General features: G+C 35.6%; 1 protein-coding gene across 2 annotated transcripts in view; it reads left to right on the top strand.

The window, feature by feature from the left end:
• The window catches only part of CEP162 (centrosomal protein 162), a 109,274-nt gene that overhangs the window by 8,045 nt on the left and 80,312 nt on the right, over positions 1-20,917 (top strand). The window contains exons 4-10 of one of the 2 annotated variants that reach the window (XM_030929097.1): positions 463-574; positions 3,760-3,906; positions 4,223-4,406; positions 6,365-6,432; positions 15,437-15,552; positions 17,754-17,784; positions 18,585-18,701. In XM_030929097.1, coding sequence (XP_030784957.1) covers positions 4,267-4,406; positions 6,365-6,432; positions 15,437-15,552; positions 17,754-17,784; positions 18,585-18,701 — 472 coding nt within the window. In that variant the 5' untranslated portion in view covers positions 463-574; positions 3,760-3,906; positions 4,223-4,266. The remainder of the gene's footprint in view (positions 1-462; positions 575-3,759; positions 3,907-4,222; positions 4,407-6,364; positions 6,433-15,436; positions 15,553-17,753; positions 17,785-18,584; positions 18,702-20,917) is intronic. The other variant, XM_010383964.2, reaches the window with a different exon arrangement.

Raw genomic sequence — 20,917 nt, 5'->3', positions numbered from 1 at the left:
AGAAATTCCTTATTGAAAAATTCAGTGTGTTTTTTATAAATTCTTATGCAACATGCTGAACTTTGTAGTGAAGAATAATGTTTTAGAATCTCTCCCTGCTTTTAATGCTTGAAAAGGATATTATAAGATGAAGTACTGTTGGAATTGTTGACAAAGATTTGGGATATAAAGCCTTTTGTCTAGAAGATAATGAATCAGAGCAGATATATACAGCCTAATCCTATAGGAAAAGAATAGCTCCTAGACCAAAAGTATTCACATGTAACCTGATTGATGGTATTAATAATTTTTTAAATGTATCAAAAATAGATTTGATTAGTGAAAGAAGGAAAGAAGGGTAGTCAAGAAGCAAACTTTGGCAATGTCAACTTAAACAGAGGGAGGTTTCCCTGCCCACAGGAATAACCTGGTCCCTGATTCAAGCAAATGTTTACTGAGTTCATATTATGTTCTAAATACTAGGCATTAGTATAAAAAGCCAAGACATGATTCCTGTATCAAGAGTGTAGAACCTTCTGAGGGAGAATTCAACACCCCTCTTGAGAAGAGGAATGCATTACTAGTCTTAAGACAGGTACCATTAAACATTAACGGTGAGCAACTTTTACATTATAATTTTGCCTGTTTCCCGGTTGCCATAGGAATAAAATGGTCGGCTTAGAAGGTGAAACTATCTCATCCTCTTGCTGATTGTATTCTTTATTGTAAATAACTAAACTGGATCTTTATTTCTGTTACATTAATCTCTTGTGAGCTTGGTTAGTGTGAGCTATAACACCGAGTCCTGCTTTAGAGCCAGGGTGACACCCTGGACATGTTGCCACCACAGCACACCAACTTAGCATATACTTTTGCATTTGAAGCATCTGTGAATCTATCTCTTGATTTTTTACAGCTTATGGAGGTTATTATTTGATCCAGTAAAACCATTATTCGCAGAAAGGCATAAAATAAATTGATTCTTAGCCTTTTCCAAGAGGACACTAATTAGGAAATTGAAGTCAGAATTCGTGACTTAATAAGGCTTCCTTCTAACCAAAAGTGATGTTTTTTTCTAATCTTAATATTTATAGCACACATTTTCAGTCATCTGGTTTTTGAAGAAAACAAAGAATAAAAGAATATTAAAAAGCAAAAAACAAAAACAAAACATTACTCATTATAATTACTTACCTTTTCCATATATCAGTTTTTTACAACAAATATATACTGTTAAAATGAGGAAATTTTGATACTGTATAACTTTACCAGTTTTTTCTAGTGCTCTTGTAATACAGAGCAAGGCCGTGTGCCTGGCCTATGAGGATGAGCATGATCTAACCATTGACTTCTTGCTGTGAGCTTATTTCCCCTTAGGCTTGCCCTCACCGTCTGAGTCCAGTCTCACTGGCCTTCTTGCATCTGCAAATGTGGCCTGCCCTTCCCATTGTCATGCTTCTGTACCTACTATGTCCCCTGCCTGTACTGGTCTCCCTGACCTAGTTCACCTAGTTATTTCCTGCTCTTTCTTCACATCTTAGCAGAAATGTTACTTCCTCATGGAAATATTCTTGGATTTTCCTGTCTTGGTATATCCCCCCAATTAATCTTATATAATTCCTTCAAAGCAGTTATAATTCACATTTAACTTTGCTCTATGAACAGTGCTGCTTCTCTGGTAACCTCCAATGGTTACTGTTTTCTTTACCACGTCTCTTGTTCCATTAGACTTGGAAAAGGAGTAGGTTATTGTTCATTGCTGTTTCTAGACTGTTCTCCCTCCAATCTCCTTATGAACCTTGCCATCAGGCCACCTACCTACTATGTTTCTTTGTTGCAGTTATCTACTGAACTCCCGGTTATTCCTTCTTATTCCTCAAAGATTTAAGCTGCTGTTTCACTATGAGTCTCCAATTCTCTTGTCTAATTATTGGTGACTACATTAACAACATAGCTGTTGCCTCTAATAACCTGACTTCTGAGTTCCTTAAACTTCTTTACACCAAAAAATCTTGCCTACCACATCATAGCCACCTCCTTTCCTCCCTCTAATAGCTTCTCATTTCACTTGTTAGAAAAGCTGATGACCTTCATTCAAGCTACCACCCACATCAGTTCTACACCCTGACTTTTCTGACCTCCCAACTTAGACTACCTTTCTCTTGCTTATGCCAATATCACTACATTGGGCCTCCTTTCTCTTCATACATGCCTAGGTATTTTCCTGCCTTAGAGGCTTTACACTTCTTTCCTCCTCCTTAAACACTCTTCCCCCATGTATTCATGTAGATTGGTCCCTCACCCCCACCAAGCCATAGCTCATGTGTTAACTTCTCAGTGAAGGCCTTCCTGACCATCCTTTTTAAAGTTGTAGTGCCCTCCATTCCTGCATTCTCTGTTCCTCTTTCTCATTTTATTTTTCTTCTTGGCACTTAACTGTTTTCTAATGTACTATTTAATTGCAATGTACTTATTTTACTTGTTGCCTCCCTCAAATCACATGAATGAGCAGGGATTTTTTTCTTTTGTTCACTGATGAAGCCCCAGCATTTAGAACAATGCCTGGTGTGTAGTAGGCACCCATGAATATTTGCTGTCGATTGTCTCCTCCTGTTAGATTTTAACCTTCATGATGGTAAAGGACTTCATTGTATAGCTGGCACTAACAATGTTCTAGGCACATAGTTTGTCAAAAAATTTGAATAAAGTAAATAATACTCAGAACTTTTTCTACATAAACATCAGTTATACTTTTTCACCCAGGATTCATAGAACATTTTTGAAACTTCTTATTATGAAAAAATTCAAACATATACATAAGTACCACATACTCCTGTGTACCCATTGCCTAGCTGCAACAGTTGTTATTAACTCATGGCCAATCATTTTTCATCAATATTCTCTCTTATTTTCCACCTTCCAACACTCAGGATTATACTGAAACAAATCTCCAACAGCATATCAGTTCTCTCCACATATATTTCAAAGTATCTCTGAAAATAAGTACTCTCTTTTTAAAATATAACCAAAAAATATTGTCTAAGAAATATCTATAATAATTTCTTAGTATCATCAAACATCTAATCAGTCATAAAACACTTTTAATATGCTTAATATATATTAGCCTTAGAGAAAATTTCAAATTCCTGAATGCTGTGAGAGACTATAATACCCTCCTGTCCCCAACAATATGCACATATCCTGGCATGAGAACCTCTCCTGCAGTGAGCCACTGATTCCATTGTTTTAGAAATAATGACTTTGAAAGAGCTTTAACTATTTCCGTCTATTTTTTGAAATGATATTTACACTAACGAAGGCTTCTGTCTAGCCTAGTAGGTTTTTAATTGTACCTACTTTGCCCCCTTGTATTTTGTTATACTGATTCATGCCGCCCACAGTCTATTTCCAATAGTGTTAAGAGTTGCGCAACAAAAACCCTCTGAGAAATGTAAAGAACAGAGGGAACGAGGCAGAAGATATTCTTAAAAGTGGGATGGTATACCGTATTAAGTACTTGGGCTTCAAAGTGATTAAAAAAAATTTTTGTCTTATGGTTCATCCCTTTGAAGTATTCTATTTAATATGATACAGTGCCACCAAATAGAATTATAATCTTTCTTCTCTGAGTGTTAGGTCTGATGGATTTTTATTTAATAGAGCAGATTTATTTTGTAGGTTCTGTGCATAAAATTAGCATAACATCATTATTGTGTTGTCATAGTGGTCAAAACAATTCTTTGAACATAAATGTTCATCTGTATTAAATTGTGTTCCTAGGACCGCTTGGAACAAATGTGAGCTATTTGAAAACAAAGAAGACTTCTCAACCTGTTACGGAAATAGAAGAGGAGTCTGCTGAAAAGATTCAATTTCTTAAGAGCAGTGGAACCTCTCTCTTAAGTACTGATAGCTTAGAAACAAATGGTAAGAAATGCAAGGGATATGAGTTGGTCAATCATTAATTTTTATGCTTATATTCAGAATTACAAAAGTTAACTATCTTGAAGCCTCCTTTACTGAAGCATGTAGACGGATTTAATATCTTCCTACAGGTTTAGAATTATCATTCTAGAGAAGCTTTAAACCTTACATATTAATATGAATTCATATTTGATGAGTAAGAGAGTAAATATTTGTAAAATTTTTAAAATTTACTACATAATGTCAGTAAATGCATCATTCAAATCAATGTTTTCAAAATTCTATATATTACTAAAATATATTTGTGCTTTCCATTTAGAACTAGTAGTTGCTGAGCTCAACCATAGTGTTCTCGGAGTGGGAATGGACACATTAGAAGAACAAGAGGAGAAAGAACAATTTTTTGCCAGGCTTGAGAAAGGCTTGACATCTTCCATTGATTATTCGAGATTAAATAAGGAATTGGATTCTAATGACTCTACACATTTTAAAGCTTTACATAGGTAAAGTACAGTGTAAACTGCTGATGATTTTTATGTTTTCTGTGTTTTTTGGAAGGCTGATATATGCATGATTTTAAATAGGTAAACATTATATAACAGGCAAAATTAAATCTTATTTTTTAAATCTGTTATCTGTTCATTTTACAGTTAGGGTTTTTCTTATGTGTGAATAGAATATGTTTCTTTGTATTTGAGAGCCCATGCTGCCTCCAAAGTCTGAAATTTCATGCTATGGAGACTAATAGTACATTGCCAAGAAGTCCTTACTAGGAAAGTAATTTATTAAGTCATTTTCCACAGATGAATAAGAGAGTCCAAGTTACTATTATAAACTCAGGAAAAAATATAACAGAAAGGCAAGTGGGAACCAAGGAGCAAAGACAAATTTGATCTGTGTCTTAACCTCTGTATGGTTGACCCTGATGCTTATTGGGAAACCTCATTTATTCTAGGAATCCCACTAGTTCACTGAGCTGATCCTCTCTTTATTACACTAGACCATTGCCATTCTCAAGACCTTTGAAACCTGAGGTCTTCAATGCCCTTATTTAGTTATCCATGTAATTCTTAAAATTATGAATGGAAAGCAGATTACGATTTTATTTAGGATTTTGAGATCACAAAGGTATAATTAAGTTCAGGGTCAGGAGAATCATAATCTCTGATTATTGGAGTGCCTAGACTCTGGAGGATGATTAGTTTTTTATAGACAGTGGATAAAGAAATGCATTTATCATCATGAACTTTTCAGGGTCTGAGATTTTTACCCTACTTGGCAAGCTAACAAGCTAGTCTTCCAGTTTTATGATGTTGACAATAGACAGAAGATTTCTGGGTCAGAATTAAAGAATAAAGGCAGTACCTGAGTGTCGCATTTGTTTGCATTGGTTCCCCATGCCCTATGAGTATGCTGAGGGCAAGGCAAAGGATCCATAACTGATGTATGCACACACGGTGGGCTGTGTTACAGAAGAGGAACACTGAGCTTGGAAAAATGTATTACTTTTATAAAGTGGAGACAAGCCTGCTCTTTGGTCGGAAATGTTACCCAAATGGCATGGTGAAAAATGATCAGCGTCTTGCACTCTTGGCATATTCAGCAAGAATGTGCAGAGACACTCAGGGCCTATGGTCATTGCCTTTCCCAACGGTGTCAATACAGGTTAAGCATGCCAGGTTTGTGGGCCACAACTTTTTGCCACTTTCCTACATTTTTTTTTAACTATTTTCTTATTTCTTAACAGTATTCTTAATTATTGATATTTCTGCTCTAGAACAGGCCGGTCAAAGTACAGAATAGCATTGAACATGCAATATTAGATGTTTGTAGTTCTCATCATTATTACATAGTCTTATAGTTTCTCTTACGATCTCACTAAAGAGGGTTGATAGACTGAAAAGGTAGAACTGATTCCTGGCTTGAGAGAAAGCAGTAAATGAACTAATACATCCAATATAATTAAATCATACTCAAGCTCCTTTTTTCCCTTGCTTAGGTTTTGTTTTAAGGCTCTATTCAGCTTCCATTTCAGGATTAAATGGCTTATTAGCATGTAAGTGCTGACCTTAGCATTTTTTTCTGGCTTTCGTATGGACTTCACTGGTTCTCATAGCTTGTGGTCAATTTCTAATCTTTAGTGTAGAAGGGATATCTAGGATCATAAGATAATATTTGGACATGTAAAATGCACATAGTAATAAAATTGTGTATATTTAGGAAATAGGGCATCTTTTTCCTTTGTATTACTTTCAAGCTACAATTAATCGTATGCTTCGAAGATGCTTTATTTTCAAAACGTTTTCCTTAAAGCTCCCAAATTTTTAGCTTTTGATAGAACAAGAGGACTTGAGAGAGGACGTGTATAATTTTAGGGATTTTTTAAAAAGGTATATAAAAAGAGTTGCATGAGAATATATTTTTAACATGTAATGCTAAATTGAATAAATATTTTTTCCAGTAATCAAGCTAATGTAGAACTAACTGATGACGAACATGAGAATGAATCGAAACATGAAGACCTGGCAGGTAATTTCATTGGTTCTTAAATTTATATTTGAAAAGATAATAGCTTTTAATGAAGACGTTGATAAGAAAAATAATTAAAAGGAAAATCATATTGTCTTAGAGCTTTGAATAGATAGAGTGGGTTTGCCTGTGTTATAAACTGAGCTGCTAAGAAATTGTTAAAAGTGAACTGCCTAATTTGTTGAGAGTGAGCAGTGGACCACTTGGGAAAAAAGAAAAAAGGATTTTTGTGCCAGGATTGTGGGCATCTCTGAAAACATGGTAAAGACCTGCAAAGCATGTTGATGGAGAGGTGTACCTTTTCCTAATTTTTGACTTTTAATGCATGTGTGCTTTTATATTTAAAATGTTTTTTTCATAGACTGCATATAGCTGGTTTTAGCATTTTTGTTGATTCTGACAGTCTCTACCTTTTAACTGATGTGTTTTTACCCTTTACAGGAATGTATTTATTGATATAGTTGTTTACTGTTTTGCCATTTGTTTTCTTTTCATCTTTTTGTTTTTGTTGCTTTTGTCCTCCCTTCTATTGTATTATTTATAGTATTCCATTTTATTCTGCTTTTGGCTTTTTAGCTATAGTTCTTTGTTGAATTTTTTTTTCTTAGTTGCCCTATGAGTCAAAATATATGTCTTTACCTTATTACAGTCTACTTTCAAATAACATTATATCACTATATTTATATGAACTCTAACAACAATAAACTCTCCTCAACCATTTTGCTATTTTTGTCAACATTTTTCTACATGTCTTAAAAACACCACATTATTATTTAGAAAAGCGCATTATTATTATTGTTGTTAAAGCAATCAGTTATCATTTAAAAGTACTTTTAAGGAATATAAGAAATGGATATTTATGTAAAAATGTGTATTTATCCATATATTTACCATTCCCAGTGCTTTGTATTTCATTGCGTACATTTGAATTTCTATCTCAAATTATTTTTCTTCATCACGAAGAGCCTCCTTTCACATTTCTTGTAGTGCAGGTTACTGCTAGGAACAAGTTCTCTCAGCTTTTGTTTGTCTGAAAATATACTCTGCCTTTGTTTTTGAGGAATACTTTTACTTGATATAGAATTTTATGTAGTGGTTTTTTTTTTTGTTTGTTTGTTTGTTTTCCCTTGGGTGGTTTAATGATTTTATTCTATTATCTTTTGACCTTACTTCTCATGAGAAGTTTCTGGTAATTCCTGTTATTGTTATTTTGTGTATATCATGTCTTTTTTTCCTCTATTTTCAAGGTTTTATCCTTGTTTTTTGGCAGTTTGACTATGGTGTGTCATGGTATGCTTTTCTTATATTTATTCTGTTCAGAGTTGGTTGAGCATCATTGATCTATGGATTTATAGTTTCCGTCAAAATAAAAAATATTTTGGCCATGAATTCTTAAAATATTAATAATAATGCTGCTTTCCGCTTCCTGCCCTGTGAACCTTATTATGTTAGAGTGCTAAGCTTTGTTTTATGGGTCACTAAGATTGTTCCATTTTTTAAAACCTTTTTTTCTTTCTGTGCTTCACTGTTCACGATAGAACAGTTCCTTTGCTTCAAGTTACTGGTCTTTTTCCTTTCTTTAATCTGCTATTAATCCCATCTTTTTTTTTTTGAGACAGAACCATGCTCTGTCACCCAGGCTGGAGAGCAGTGGTGCGATATCGGCTCACTATAAGCTCCGCCTCCCAGGTTCACGCCATTCTCCTGCCTCAGCCTCCCGAGTAGCTGGGATACAGGTGCCCGACACCACACCCAGCTAATTTTTTGTATTTTTAGTAGAGATGGGGTTTCACTGTGTTAACCGGGATGGTCTTGATCTTCTGCCTCGTGATCCGCCCGCCTTGGCCTCCCAAAGTGCTGGGATTACAGGCGTGAGCCACTACGCCTGGCCCAATCCCATCCTTTTTTTCCTTCACTCTAACAGTTCATTTTGGGTCTTTGTTTTAAAATTCTTTAGTATTTTTCTTCATTATGTTCATTTTTTTCAAGTCCTTAATATTAAGCATATTTTACAGATTTCAGTATTTGTTTGTTTCTGGGTCTCTTTTCTGTTGGCTATTTTTTCTTCTAGTTTCCTGACACTTTTTCCTGCCTCTTAGAAGTCTAGTAATTTTGTATTGGATATTGGGTATTGTGAATTTTATGTTATTCAGTGTCTGGATTTGATTTTCCTCTTTTAAAGAGTATTATTGAGCTTTGTCTGGTAAGTAGTTGATCCTACCACTTGATTTTTTTTCAAGGCTTTTCTTATGCTTTGTTAGCGGAAGTCTAGAGTAACTCTAGTAACCTCTAACCCTACTGCTAAAGCACATCCCTTTTGAGGCTTCTACTGGATGCCCCTAGTGATCAGTGAGGACTCTCCACTTAAGCAGATTAGAGTTCAAAATCTCCCTGTCTTGTGTGAACTCTGAGAATTGTCTAACTTACAGCATCCCACTTGTTCTTGGCTCATTTTATGCATTAACAGCTTAGTGTTCAACAAAGATTCAAGGGCACCCTATGCAGATTTCTGGGGCTTTGTTTTTACTTAGGCACCTCCTCTTTTGATTACTGTCTTATATTTTCTAAATTGCCTCAGCCTTTCTGAACTTATCTCTCTCTCCTCTACTCAGTGAGACTGTCCTGATCTCCCGCCCCTGCTCAGTACTTCAGAATGTATGTGCCTTCAGGTAATTGTAGGGATAGCTCCCTTCTTTTCTTAGGAATCACATTTTTTTTGCTGCCAGTTTTCTAATGTTTGAAAATAGTTGTTTTATATATTGTATTGTTTACAAAGAAAGTACAATCCCTTTAACTCCAACATGGCAGAGGAGAAAGTCCTCTAGGTTGGCAAAAAAATTTAAAATTTGCAGTTAAGTTTGCCAACAAAAGATGAAAAATGTCTTCCGAAAGGATCTTTTACATTGCATATGGTTTATCTGAACTTTAAGAACATTTTTATTTCTGAAAATAACATTTTTGAAGTTATAAGGATAGAGAATCATAGAAACCTAGTAACTTGAATATGTAACATCTTCCTGCAAAAAAGGTCAGAATGTACAAGTGAATATTCTGATTGTTTTCTGAACAATGTGGAAGAGCCTAGATATCATCTCTGATGTTTCTCATATAAGAAGCACCCTCTCAAATTAGTTTTACTCTTTCATTTTTATATAAACTTAATTTGCCTTGATGTTTGTTCCTGAAAGCTCTGACGTGTGCTGTCTTCCTTTTCTTTGTTTCTTGTCTCTCATTTCTTTCTGTGTCTACCAATGACACTTCCTTCTTACTTCAAATGTACTTTATTCAGGTTTCTGGGGAGGAAGTCAGTCATTCATGTGCTGGATGCTAGTATTTGCCTATAGGCTGTTTAGTTACTACATGAAAATAATAAAATGTAGTTTTGAAGAATGCTTATTAGATTGGCACTTTTCCCAATCAGAAATCATACTTGGCTGTATAAACTTTTGATTTGGATTAAGTACAAAAGTAGCTATAGTAGGCTGGGTGTGGTGGCTCACACCTGTGATCCCAGCACTTTGTGAGGCCAAGGCAGGTGGATCACCTGACTTTAGGAGTTTGAGACCAGCCTGGCCAACATGGTAAAACCCTGTCTCTACTAAAAACACAAAAAATTAGCTGGGTGTGATGGTGGGCACCTGTAATCCCAGCTACTCAGGAGGCTGAGGCAGCAGAATCGCTTGGACCCGGGAGGCAGAGGTTGCAGTGAGCAGAGATCATGCCATCGCACTCCAGCCTGGGCAACAAGAGCAAAACTCCATCTCAAAAAAAAAAAGTAACTATAATAATGTTAACAGCAATAATTACTATAAACATTATAGCTAATCATCTCAGCAATCTTTTGAGAAAAGTACTATTATCCCCAATTTACAGATGGAAAAAGTAAAGCAAAGGGAGTTTGTGGCCTGCCAGTGGTTCTGCAGCTGAAAGTAGTGGAACCAGGAATTGAATCTAGGCCTTCTGGCTCCAGGTGATGCTCTTAAGCACTATGCCATACTGCCTGAACTGTTTCTAACGCTTTCTTTACGCAGTCACACACACACACACACACCACAGCGCCTCCCATTGGTTCCCGAATCCTAAGTAGTTGTCCAAGTTCAATGTCATATTCTCCCATATCTCCTCTTTCCTCGTTCATCATCTTTTCTTAAGCAAGTCTAATCTCGGGGGTTACTTAAAATTCGGTGGTTCCCACCTAGACTACTAAAGTCTGGATCATCTTATATTGGTCTTAGCACTTAGAAGTGTGCCTAATACAAAGTAATTTCTTTTAACTATCTTATGATTTTAACTATATGTCTACTGATATTTAAAAATCCCAAGCAGTATTCTTTCTCATGTGGAAGAGAAACAAAGGTGAACTTCTCAGCCTCAGAATACAGATACTGACATAGTTAACCAACTAACCTAGTTTATCTACCTAAGTTACAATATACATGCTGTTCCAAGCTCATATTTCTTATGAACTAAAATGTAGATGTTTCTGTAGCCAGATCTCACTGGAAGCGTCCCTGTTTCACTCCCAAACCCTCTCAAATTCATTTCTTAACTTCCAGTATTAATTACAAGTTGTCGTCTTCATCTTCATTCTAAGAAAAGAGTAAAAAACAGGCATTCCAGAAGTAGACTCTAGTACCTTATGTAGTCTTTTTCCCATCAGGCCATCCTGTTTCTCAATGTGATGTAGTTTTTTGAAATACAAATTAGATCATGTTTGTTTCTAAAATGATCAGTTCCCCTCTGAAAAAGTGTTCCCTTTCATAGCCACAGATCTGAATTAATACTATGAACAAGTTAAAAATTGAAGAAGAGATCCTGGTCAAATAATTCCTGTCCAACCTTGCCAATAAGTAGACTGAATGCCTGAGTTAACATGGAGACACCTTTTCCTTCTCCACAAAGTCATTGAGATATAATTTGGAGGCTTTAGATAAGAAACACTCAGGACTGGGAAAACAGCAAAGGTCATATAAGGCCAGTAGTTACCTAAGGGAAGGGTCAGAGATCTTTCATAAGTACTAGTTAAGACTTACAGTAGAGATACTTGTAGATACAAAAAAAAAAAAAAATCAGTCAACCTAAGAAACAAAATCCAACCTTTTAAAAAGTGGAAAGATTTCACAAAAGTCCTTCGTTTATAAGTAAGCAATTGGTCATGTTTGTCTTTTAAAAATAAATATTAAAGTCTTATTTTAAAGGTAATACAAGGTCCTTTGGGCAGCTCTGGAAGTTTTTATTTGGTTAATTATATAAAAGACTAAAAATATAAAACTCTGAGAACTATTTGAAAGTACCATAATGACATAAACCAAAGATAGTCTTATAAATTGTATGCTGATTAAATCTTTGCAAAAGAAAAAGTTCTTTTTTTTTTTTTAATTGTACTTTAAGTTCTAGGATACATGTATGCAACGTGCAGGTTTGTTACATATGTGTACATGTGCCATGTTGGTGTGCTGCACCCATTAACTCGTCATTTACAGTAGGTATTTCTTTTAATGCCATCCCTCCCCCATCCCCCACCATATGACAGGCCCCACTGTGTGATGTTCCCCAACCTGTGTCCAAGTGTTCTTTCTCGTTGTTCACTTCCCACCTGTGAGTGAGAACATGCAGTGTTTGGTTTTCTGTCCTTGCGATAGTTTGCTCAGAATGGTTTCCAGTTTCATCCATGTCCCTACAAAGGACATAAACTCATCCCTTTTTATGGCTGCATAGTGTTCCATGGTGTATGTGTGCCACATTTTCTTAATCCAGTCTATCATTGATGGACATTTGGGTTGATTCCAAGTCTTTGCTATTATGAATAGTGCCACAATAAACATACGTGTGCATATGTCTTTATGGTAGCATGATTTATAATCCTTTGAGTATATACCCAGTAATGGGATGGCTGGGTCAAATGGTATTTCTAGTTCTAGATCCTTGAGGAATTGCCACACTGTCTTCCACAATGGTTGAACTAGTTTATACTCCTACCAACAGTGTAAAAGCGTTCCTGTTTCTCCATATCCTCTTCGGCACCTGTTGTTTCCTGACTTTTTAATGATTGCCATTCTAACTAGTGTGAGATGGTATCTCATTGTGGTTTTGATTTGCATTTCTCTGATGACCATTGATGATGAGCATTTTTTCATGTGTCTGTTGGCTGCATAAATACCGTCTTTTGAGAAATGTCTGTTCATATCCTTTCCCCACTTTTTGGTGGGGTTGTTTGATTTTTTCTTATAAATTTGTTTAAATTCTTTGTAGATTCTGGATATTAGCCCTTTGTCAGATGGGTAGATTGCAAAAATTTTCTCCCATTCTGTAGGTTGCCTGGTCACTCTGATGGTAGTTTCTTTTGCTGTGCAGAAGCTCTTTAGTTTAAATAGATCCCATTTGTCAATTTTGGCTTTTGTTGCCGTTGCTTTTGGTGTTTTAGACATGAAGTCCTTGCCCATGCCTATGTCCTGAATGATATTACCTAGGTTTTCTTCTAGGGCTTTTATGGTATTACATCTAACATTTAAGTCTCTAATCCATCTTGAATTAATTTTCGTATAAGAAGTAAGGAAAGGATCCAGTTTCAGCTTTCTACTTATGGCTAGCCAATTTTCCCAGCACCATTTACTAAATAGGGAATCCTTTCCCCATTTCTTGTTTCTCTCAGGTTTGTCAAAGATCAGATGGCTGTAGATGTGTGGTATTATTTCTGAGGGCTCAGTTCTGTTCCATTGGTCTATATCTCTGTTTTGGTACCAGTACCATGCTGTTTTGGTTACTGTAGCCTTGTAGTATAGTTTGAAGTCAGGTAGCGTGACGCCTCCAGCTTTGTTCTTTTGACTTAGGATTGTCTTGGCAATGCGGGCTCTTTTTTGGTTCCATATGAACTTTAAAGCAGTTTTTTCCAATTCTATGAAGAAAGTCATTGGTAGCTTGATGGGGATGGCATTGAATCTATAAATTACCTTGGGCAGTATGGCCATTTTCACGATATTGATTCTTCCTATCCATGAGCATGGTATGTTCTTCCATTTGTTTGTGTCTTCTTTTATTTCACTGAGCAGTGGTTTGTAGTTCTCCTTGAAGAGGTCGTTTACATCCCTTGTAAGTTGGATTCCTAGGTATTTTATTCTCTTTGAAGCAATTGTGAATGGAAGTTCATTCCTGATTTGGCTCTCTGTTTGTCTGTTACTGGTGTATAAGAATGCTTGTGATTTTTACACATTAATTTTGTATCCTGAGACTTTGCTGAAGTTGCTTATCAGCTTAAGGAGATTTTGGGCTGAGATGATGGGGTTTTCTAAATATACAATCATGTCATCTGCAAACAGGGACAATTTGACTTCTTCTTTTCCTATCTGAACACCCTTGATTTCTTTCTCTTGCCTGATTGCCCTAGCCAGAACTTCCAACACTATGTTGAATAGGAGTGGTGAGAGAGGGCATCCCTGTCTTGTGCCAGTTTTCAAAGGGAATGCTTCCGGTTTTTGCCCATTCAGTATGATATTGGCTGTGGGTTTGTCATAAATAGGTCTTATTATTTTGAGATACATTCCATCAATACTGAATTTATTGAGCGTTTTTAGCATGAAGGGCTGTTGAATTTTGTCAAAGGCCTTTTCTGCATCTATTGAGATAATCATGTGATTTTGTCTTTGGTTCTGTTTATATGATGGATTAGGTTTATTGATTTGGGTATGCTGAACCAGCCTTGCATCCCAGGGATGAAGCCAACTTGATCGTGGTGGAGAAGCTTTTTGATGCGCTGCTGGGTTCAGTTTGCCAGTATTTTATTGAGGATTTTTGTATCGATCATCAGGGATATTGGTCTAAAATTCTCTTTTTTTGTTGTTGTGTCTCTGCCAGGCTTTGGTATCAGGAAGATGCTCATAAAATGAGTTAGGGAGGATTCCCTGTTTTTCTATTGATTGGAATAGTTTCAGAAGGAATGGTACCAGCTCCTCTTTTTACCTCTGGTAGAATTTGGCTGTGAATCCATCTGGTCCTGGACTTTTCTTGGTTGGTAGGCTACTAATTGTTGCCTCAATTTCAGAGCCTGTTATTGGTCTAGTCAGGGATTCACCTTCTTCCTGGTTTAATCTTGGGAGGGTGTATGTGTCAAGGAGTTTATCCATTTCTTCTAGGTTTTCTAGTTTATTTGCATAGAGGTGTTTATAGTATTCTCTGATGGTAGTTTGTATTTCTGTGGGGTCCGTGGTGATATCCCCTTTATCATTTTTTATTGCGTCTATTTGATTCTTCTCTCTTCTTTATTAGTCTTGCTAGTGGTCTATCAATTTTGTTGATCTTTTCAAAAAACCAACTCCTGGATTCATTGATTTTTTTTGAAGGGTGTTTTGTGTCTCTTATCTCCTCCAGTTCTGCTCTGATCTTAGTTACTTCTTGCCTTCTGCTAGCTTTTGAACGTGTTTGCTCTTGCTTCTCTAGGTCTTTTAATTGTGATGTTAGGGTGTCAATTTTGGATCTTTCCTACTTTCTCTTGTGGGCATTTAGTGCTATAAATTTCCCTCTACACACTGCTTTAAATGTGTTCCAAAGATTCCGGTATGTTGTGTGTTTGTTCTCATTGGTTTCAAAGAACATCTTTATTTCTGCCTTCATTTCGTTTTTACCCAGTAGTCATTCAGGAGCAGGTTGTTCAGTTTCCGTGTAGTTGTGTGGTTTTGAGTGAGTTTCTTAATCCTGAGTTCTAATTTGATTGTACTGTGGTCTGAGAGACAGTTTGTTATGATTTCTGTTCTTGTACATTTGCTGAGGAGTGCTTTATTTCCAACTATGTGGTCAGTTTTGGAATAAGTGTGATGTGATGCTGAGAAGAATGTATATTCTGTTTATTTGGGATGGAGAGTTCTATAGATTCTCCAAAGGCATCTTTATGTTAATATTTCAATAAACTATTCTTATACAGACTTCTTCCTTTGGAAATCAACAGCCTTTTCCTGGAATTTGACTTTTTTGACAATGTGGTCTTTGTACTTTTAATAATTATTTTCTTCAGAAAATTACAGTGATGATTTTGAAGATGAGTATGTTGGTGCACCGTTGACTACTAAAGATGAAGAGACGCCTTCCAAAGAGAATTCCAAATCAGAAAAAATAAGTGTACCCAAACAGGTATATATCAATTATATATTTGACAGTTTTGCAACTTTTTTCATCAACCTGGCTGCCTATTGCTATATGAAGAGCTCAAAAAATGGAGTTCTTCATAATCTTGCTCATTGTTGTAAACTTACAGGTCTCTTAACAGTTAAACATTTGCTTGATTCAAGATATGAAATTAATGTAAATCTTAATGAAAAAAATTATGACAATTGATGATTTTATGAGAGGTTTTTGGCCAGGCACAGTGGTTCATGCCTGTAATTTCAACACTTTGGGAGGCTGAGGCAGGAGGACTGTTTGAGCCCAGGAGCTCAAGAACAACCTGGACAGCATAGTGAGATCTCATCTCTCCAAAAAATAAATCCTTAAAAAATTAGCAAAGTGTGGTGGCAAGTGCCCATAGTCCCAGCTACTTAGGAGACTGAGGTAGGAGGATCACTTGAGCCAGGGAGGTCAAGGCTGCAGTGACCTGTGATCATGTCACTGCACTTCAGCCTGGTTGATAAGTGAGACCCTATCTCAATCAGACAAACAACCAAAGACTTCTTTTGGCAAATAAGTTAAGCTTAAGTTAAGCTTTAGAAATTGAAAGCTTAATTAAAATTTCAAAACTAATTTTTAAACAAGTATATTAACTTATACTTTTTCTTTGGTATGACTTCCCTTTATGAAGTATAGTAAATGTCCCTCCCTAATATTTATGCTAGTTACAACATTAACATCTGAAACTTACTTGGCTAAGATAAGGAACTACATGATTCCATTCATATTCAGTGGTGCTTCATACTCTGATTCTCTCATTTCCCAGTTCTTACCAAGAATTGTTGAGGGTTGCTTCTTCATATTGCCTACCTTGTAGAACTTATCTTTGAAGCTATCTAATAGTAGCTAGAACAATTAATATTGTTGTTTTGTTATTTGTTATTACTATTTATTTGGTCTGTGTCTGGGCACAGTCTCTTTGGTTCTGTGTGTTAGGACTAGATGTTTTAACATGAATGAAATTGTAGACTCAAGATAAACACTTTTCAGGTATATATAAATCCTCTTATTTTTAAATTTACTTAGTATTTGGTCCTTGGGTGTCTACGTGTCACTCAGTTTTGAGGGAAAAATGAGATGACCTTAGAAATAATATAGAAATTAATGTGACTGATGAATATCCTTAGAAATTTAATGAGATTTATACTTGGAATATGGCAATTGCAATATTTTATTGAAAAATGAATAGGTCACCAGCCTGGCCAACATAGTGAAACCCCTTCTCTACTAAAAATATAAAAAATTAGCCGGGCATGGTTGGCATGCGCCTGAGGTCCCAGCTACTCGGGAGGCTGAGGCAGGAGTATTGCTTGAACTGCGGAAGCAGAGGTTGCATTGAGCCAAGATCGAGCCACTGCACTCCAGACTGGGTGACAGAGCACGACCCTGTCTCAAAAAAAAAAAAAGAAAAAAGAAAAAGAGAAAGAAAAGAAAAAAGAAAAGATGAATAGGTGGGTAGAAGGCATAATAGCGTGGTATATTTAGAAGGTATACCATATGTATAAAAATGTATCAGCCTAACTGTGGAAGCTTCAGAGCACTGTCTGGGTAAGAATCAAAATAGGAAGGATTAAAGCTCTGTTATTGGAAGATACCACAAACTGCCTACCCAAGTAGGAGGTAGAGGTGATATTAATAGGAAAACTTATTCTAAGGGAACCTCTAATATTGAAGAACTTCATCTGTCTTACGGTTTTGTGGCCTGTCTTTCTGAAAGTTGTGTCTTTTGAAATATAGATGAAATAATGAGTACAAAGTATTTGGCCATTAATTTTGAACAATAAATGAAAATAGACTGGTAATGTTATAATTGCAGTACTCTTGCGTGAAATAGCTCTATTGTCTTGACATTCAAAAAAACTAGAGAATTCTTGAGCAAAGTAGATGAGCAAATGGAACTTAAATACTTTAAGCAAGAATTTGTCAGGTCTAAATTTTGGTAATTGCCAAGGTTCGGAAGAGAATTTTAGACGTTCCGTCAGAGCTAGTCTTGAAGAATTATTGATAAATGAGAGTGATTGGTGAAAGAAGCCTAGAAAACACAGTTCCTGATCTTTTCAATGTGAAATAAAAAGCCCTGGATTTCAGATTTTGCTATTATTTGCATTGTGGTCATTTTACCTAATTTTGGTTTCAAAACATGTCATCATTTTCCTTTTTTAATTTAGGAAGAAGAAAAAACTGGCATGCTAGCTAATGGTAAATATTATTTATATTCATCTTTTAGTTGGCAAAAAATTAGTCTGTTAAGAATTTCATCTAAATAATTCTGAATGAGTCACTATCTGTGTTTGTTTTTAAATATTTCTAAGGAATTAAAGTTCCTAGCTTTTCTCAATAATGTGTTTCTTATGTCTATCTTGAATCCATTCTGTTATATTTAAGATTTTTTTTATTTTTCTTAATGCCCTTTGCCTTCCGTGTGTACATGTACACTAGGCTGTACATAAGCATAGATATGTATGTTGATGTTTGTCTTCTGCATCGGAAGAAAATCATATTTGTTATATGCATACACACACATAGATAAAACATGCTTGTTACATATATATAAAAGATTATATGTTCTTTGTATATAAGCATTTATCTTTGTTTTTATATGCATTGCATATTTTTTGTGTGTGTGAGAGACGGAGTCTCGCTCTGTCACCCAGACCGGAGTGCAGTGGCGCGATCTCGGCTCACTGCAAGCTCTGCCTCCCAGGTTCACACCATTCTCCTGCCTCAGCCTCCCGAGTAGCTGGGACTACAGGCGCCCGCCACCATGCCCGGCTAATTTTTTGTATTTTTAGTAGAGACGGGGTTTCACCGTGTTAGCCAGGATGGTCTCAATCTCCTGACCTCGTGATCCGCCAGCCTTGGCCTCCCAAAGTGCTGGGATTATAGGCGTGAGCCACCGCACCCGGCCTGCATTGCATATGTTTAAAATAATTTTATTAGATCAGCAGAACCACTGAATTTATCTACATTCCTTACATTTTTCTTTTATATTCTTCCAGTTGTGCTGCTTGATTCATTAGACTCTGTTGCAGAGGTCAATCTTGATGAACAAGATCAAATAACACCTAAGCCAAGGGGCCTACCAGAAATGACTGAGAATGAAATGACAGGAACAGGTAAAAATGTTTGGAAACCTGACTGTTCTCTAAATATGGAATGCTTTATGAATAATTGACTACATTTCTAAGGAAATGTGTATGTAATAACCATATTGATCATGAAAACTTTAAATCTGACATTTTTCTATCATATATAATAATTTAATTGAAACTTGCACAATGCAAGTAGGCCAAGTAAAGTGAGGTTTTAAGTAAATATTTATTAATAAATGAATAAATGATGTTGATAAAAGTGTAGTACTGTAGGTGAACGTTAACTAATTTTCTATGCCTCTCCAGAGTATTCAGTTAAATCTGCCATGTGTAGGAGAAATGGGACTTTGGTCTTATTGTGCTTTTCCATAGTTCTTTCTCTAGGAAAAAGCTACACCCCATCCCCAAATTCTGAAATACCTGAGACCAACTAGACTTTCCTAAAGCTTATAAAGGTCTTCAAGATAATGCCTTTTCAAAATTTTTTAAAGCAGTGAAATGCACATCTTCAATTGAAATCTTATGTAGAACTGTCTCATAAGTAAAAATGATATTTTATCAGGATAAATATTTAAACTTATATTTGTTACATTTGTTCATAAAATAGGTGAGGACAGTAATGGTCTTTTGGAATTTTTGAAAATAGAAACTATTGAGATTGTTACGGTCTCGTATCACCATCAGCCTTTCAGTGTGTTTGTGTTTTTTGTTTTTGTTGATTGAATAGTATAAAAATACTCTTGTTTTATCACATAAATAGCTGCAAGTGGGAACTTTTTAATCAGCTTGCTTTGCAGTCTATGGATACTGGTTTACTAAACCAGTTCAGACACTTGATAAAAAAGAGTAATGGAAATTACTAACCAACTCAGAAATCACTAACCATCATCAGCTTGCATTTCTTTCTTTTTTTTTTTTTTTTGGCTTTTTACTTTTTAATTGATATATAATATACCTATAGAAAAGTTTGTGGTATCACAATAGTGCAACTCAATGAGTTTTGAAATACTGAGCACACCCATGTAATCGGCAACCAGATAAAAAGAGGACTTTAACCACAATGTCCATCACATCTCTTATTTCTAGTCACTGTCTTTCCAAGAGTCACCACTATTTTGACTTGTTACATCCACTTTCATTTTAAAATATAAAGGTCAAAAAATTACAACTATAAAACATAATTTCCCCATCAAGACACATTACTCACTTGTTGCCCAACTGAGTATTCTACCATGATGTAAGCATGTGCTGAGTGCATGTCCCCCAGTTTTACTGCTGTTGATTTAAGGACCCATGTCACATACATGCTTTGATAGTCTGTCCCCTTGCAGAGTTTTCAGTAGGCAGACATGAATTTTTTTAAAAGGCCATTGTACAGCTACAGCTTTTCTGATTAACGGTATTTTATAGGAAATTCATGTGCTCAGGATGACCAGAGAAACTTTATTCTGAGATATGCATTAAAACAAGTAAAAAAGAAAGCAAAAATTATTAAAAATATTGTAATTACATAATGTCTTCAGATTACTACAGTTACATAAATGGTACATTTGAGTGTGCAGATTAGCTTCTATTATAATGTTTAAGTTTTAAAGCATGATTTAAAATGGAATTTCAATAATACATCTGTGAAACCCATGATTTTCTCTGAAAAACTGATAACAAAATCAGTTGCACACACAGTATGAAAACCAGTACTGTAGGTTTTAAGAAAAACTCAGAAATAAAATATGTATTTCTAAAAGTAAAAATTTTATTAAGATGATCTAAACAGTTATATAAAGCTATAGTTTTTTGGTCTTAATTCTTAAATATTCGTGACTCCAAGATAATTTGATTAGTCCATTACTTGAATGTAGCAGAGCATGAACTTACTATCATGTAGATTTGGATTCATATTTTCAACCTTGCCACTTACCAGCTATGTGACATTGGATAATGAGTACCTACCTCTAAGCATGTTTTCTCTTCTTTAAGATGAACCCTTGTGATGGTCAACTGAGATAAAATATAGTCCATAGTACATTTTTAGGAGTCACTAAACAGTTACAACTTTGTTGTTGTTATTATCATCATTATGTATGTCAACCCTCTGTTACTAATGCATGCTGCACAGTAGAGAACCTAGAGTTATACAGTATAAACACTTGTTGGCTGCGGGGTATTGAATTTCTGGTATCTAAAATATATACTTTAAAGTCTTCAGCTAGGTGCATTGTTTCCTGCCTGTAATTCCAGCA

This window comes from Rhinopithecus roxellana, chromosome 4 (assembly GCF_007565055.1).
Source record: "Rhinopithecus roxellana isolate Shanxi Qingling chromosome 4, ASM756505v1, whole genome shotgun sequence".
NCBI lineage: Eukaryota > Metazoa > Chordata > Mammalia > Primates > Cercopithecidae > Rhinopithecus > Rhinopithecus roxellana.
Note: the sequence above shows the minus strand (reverse complement) of the source record. Positions and strands in the feature narration are given on the sequence as shown.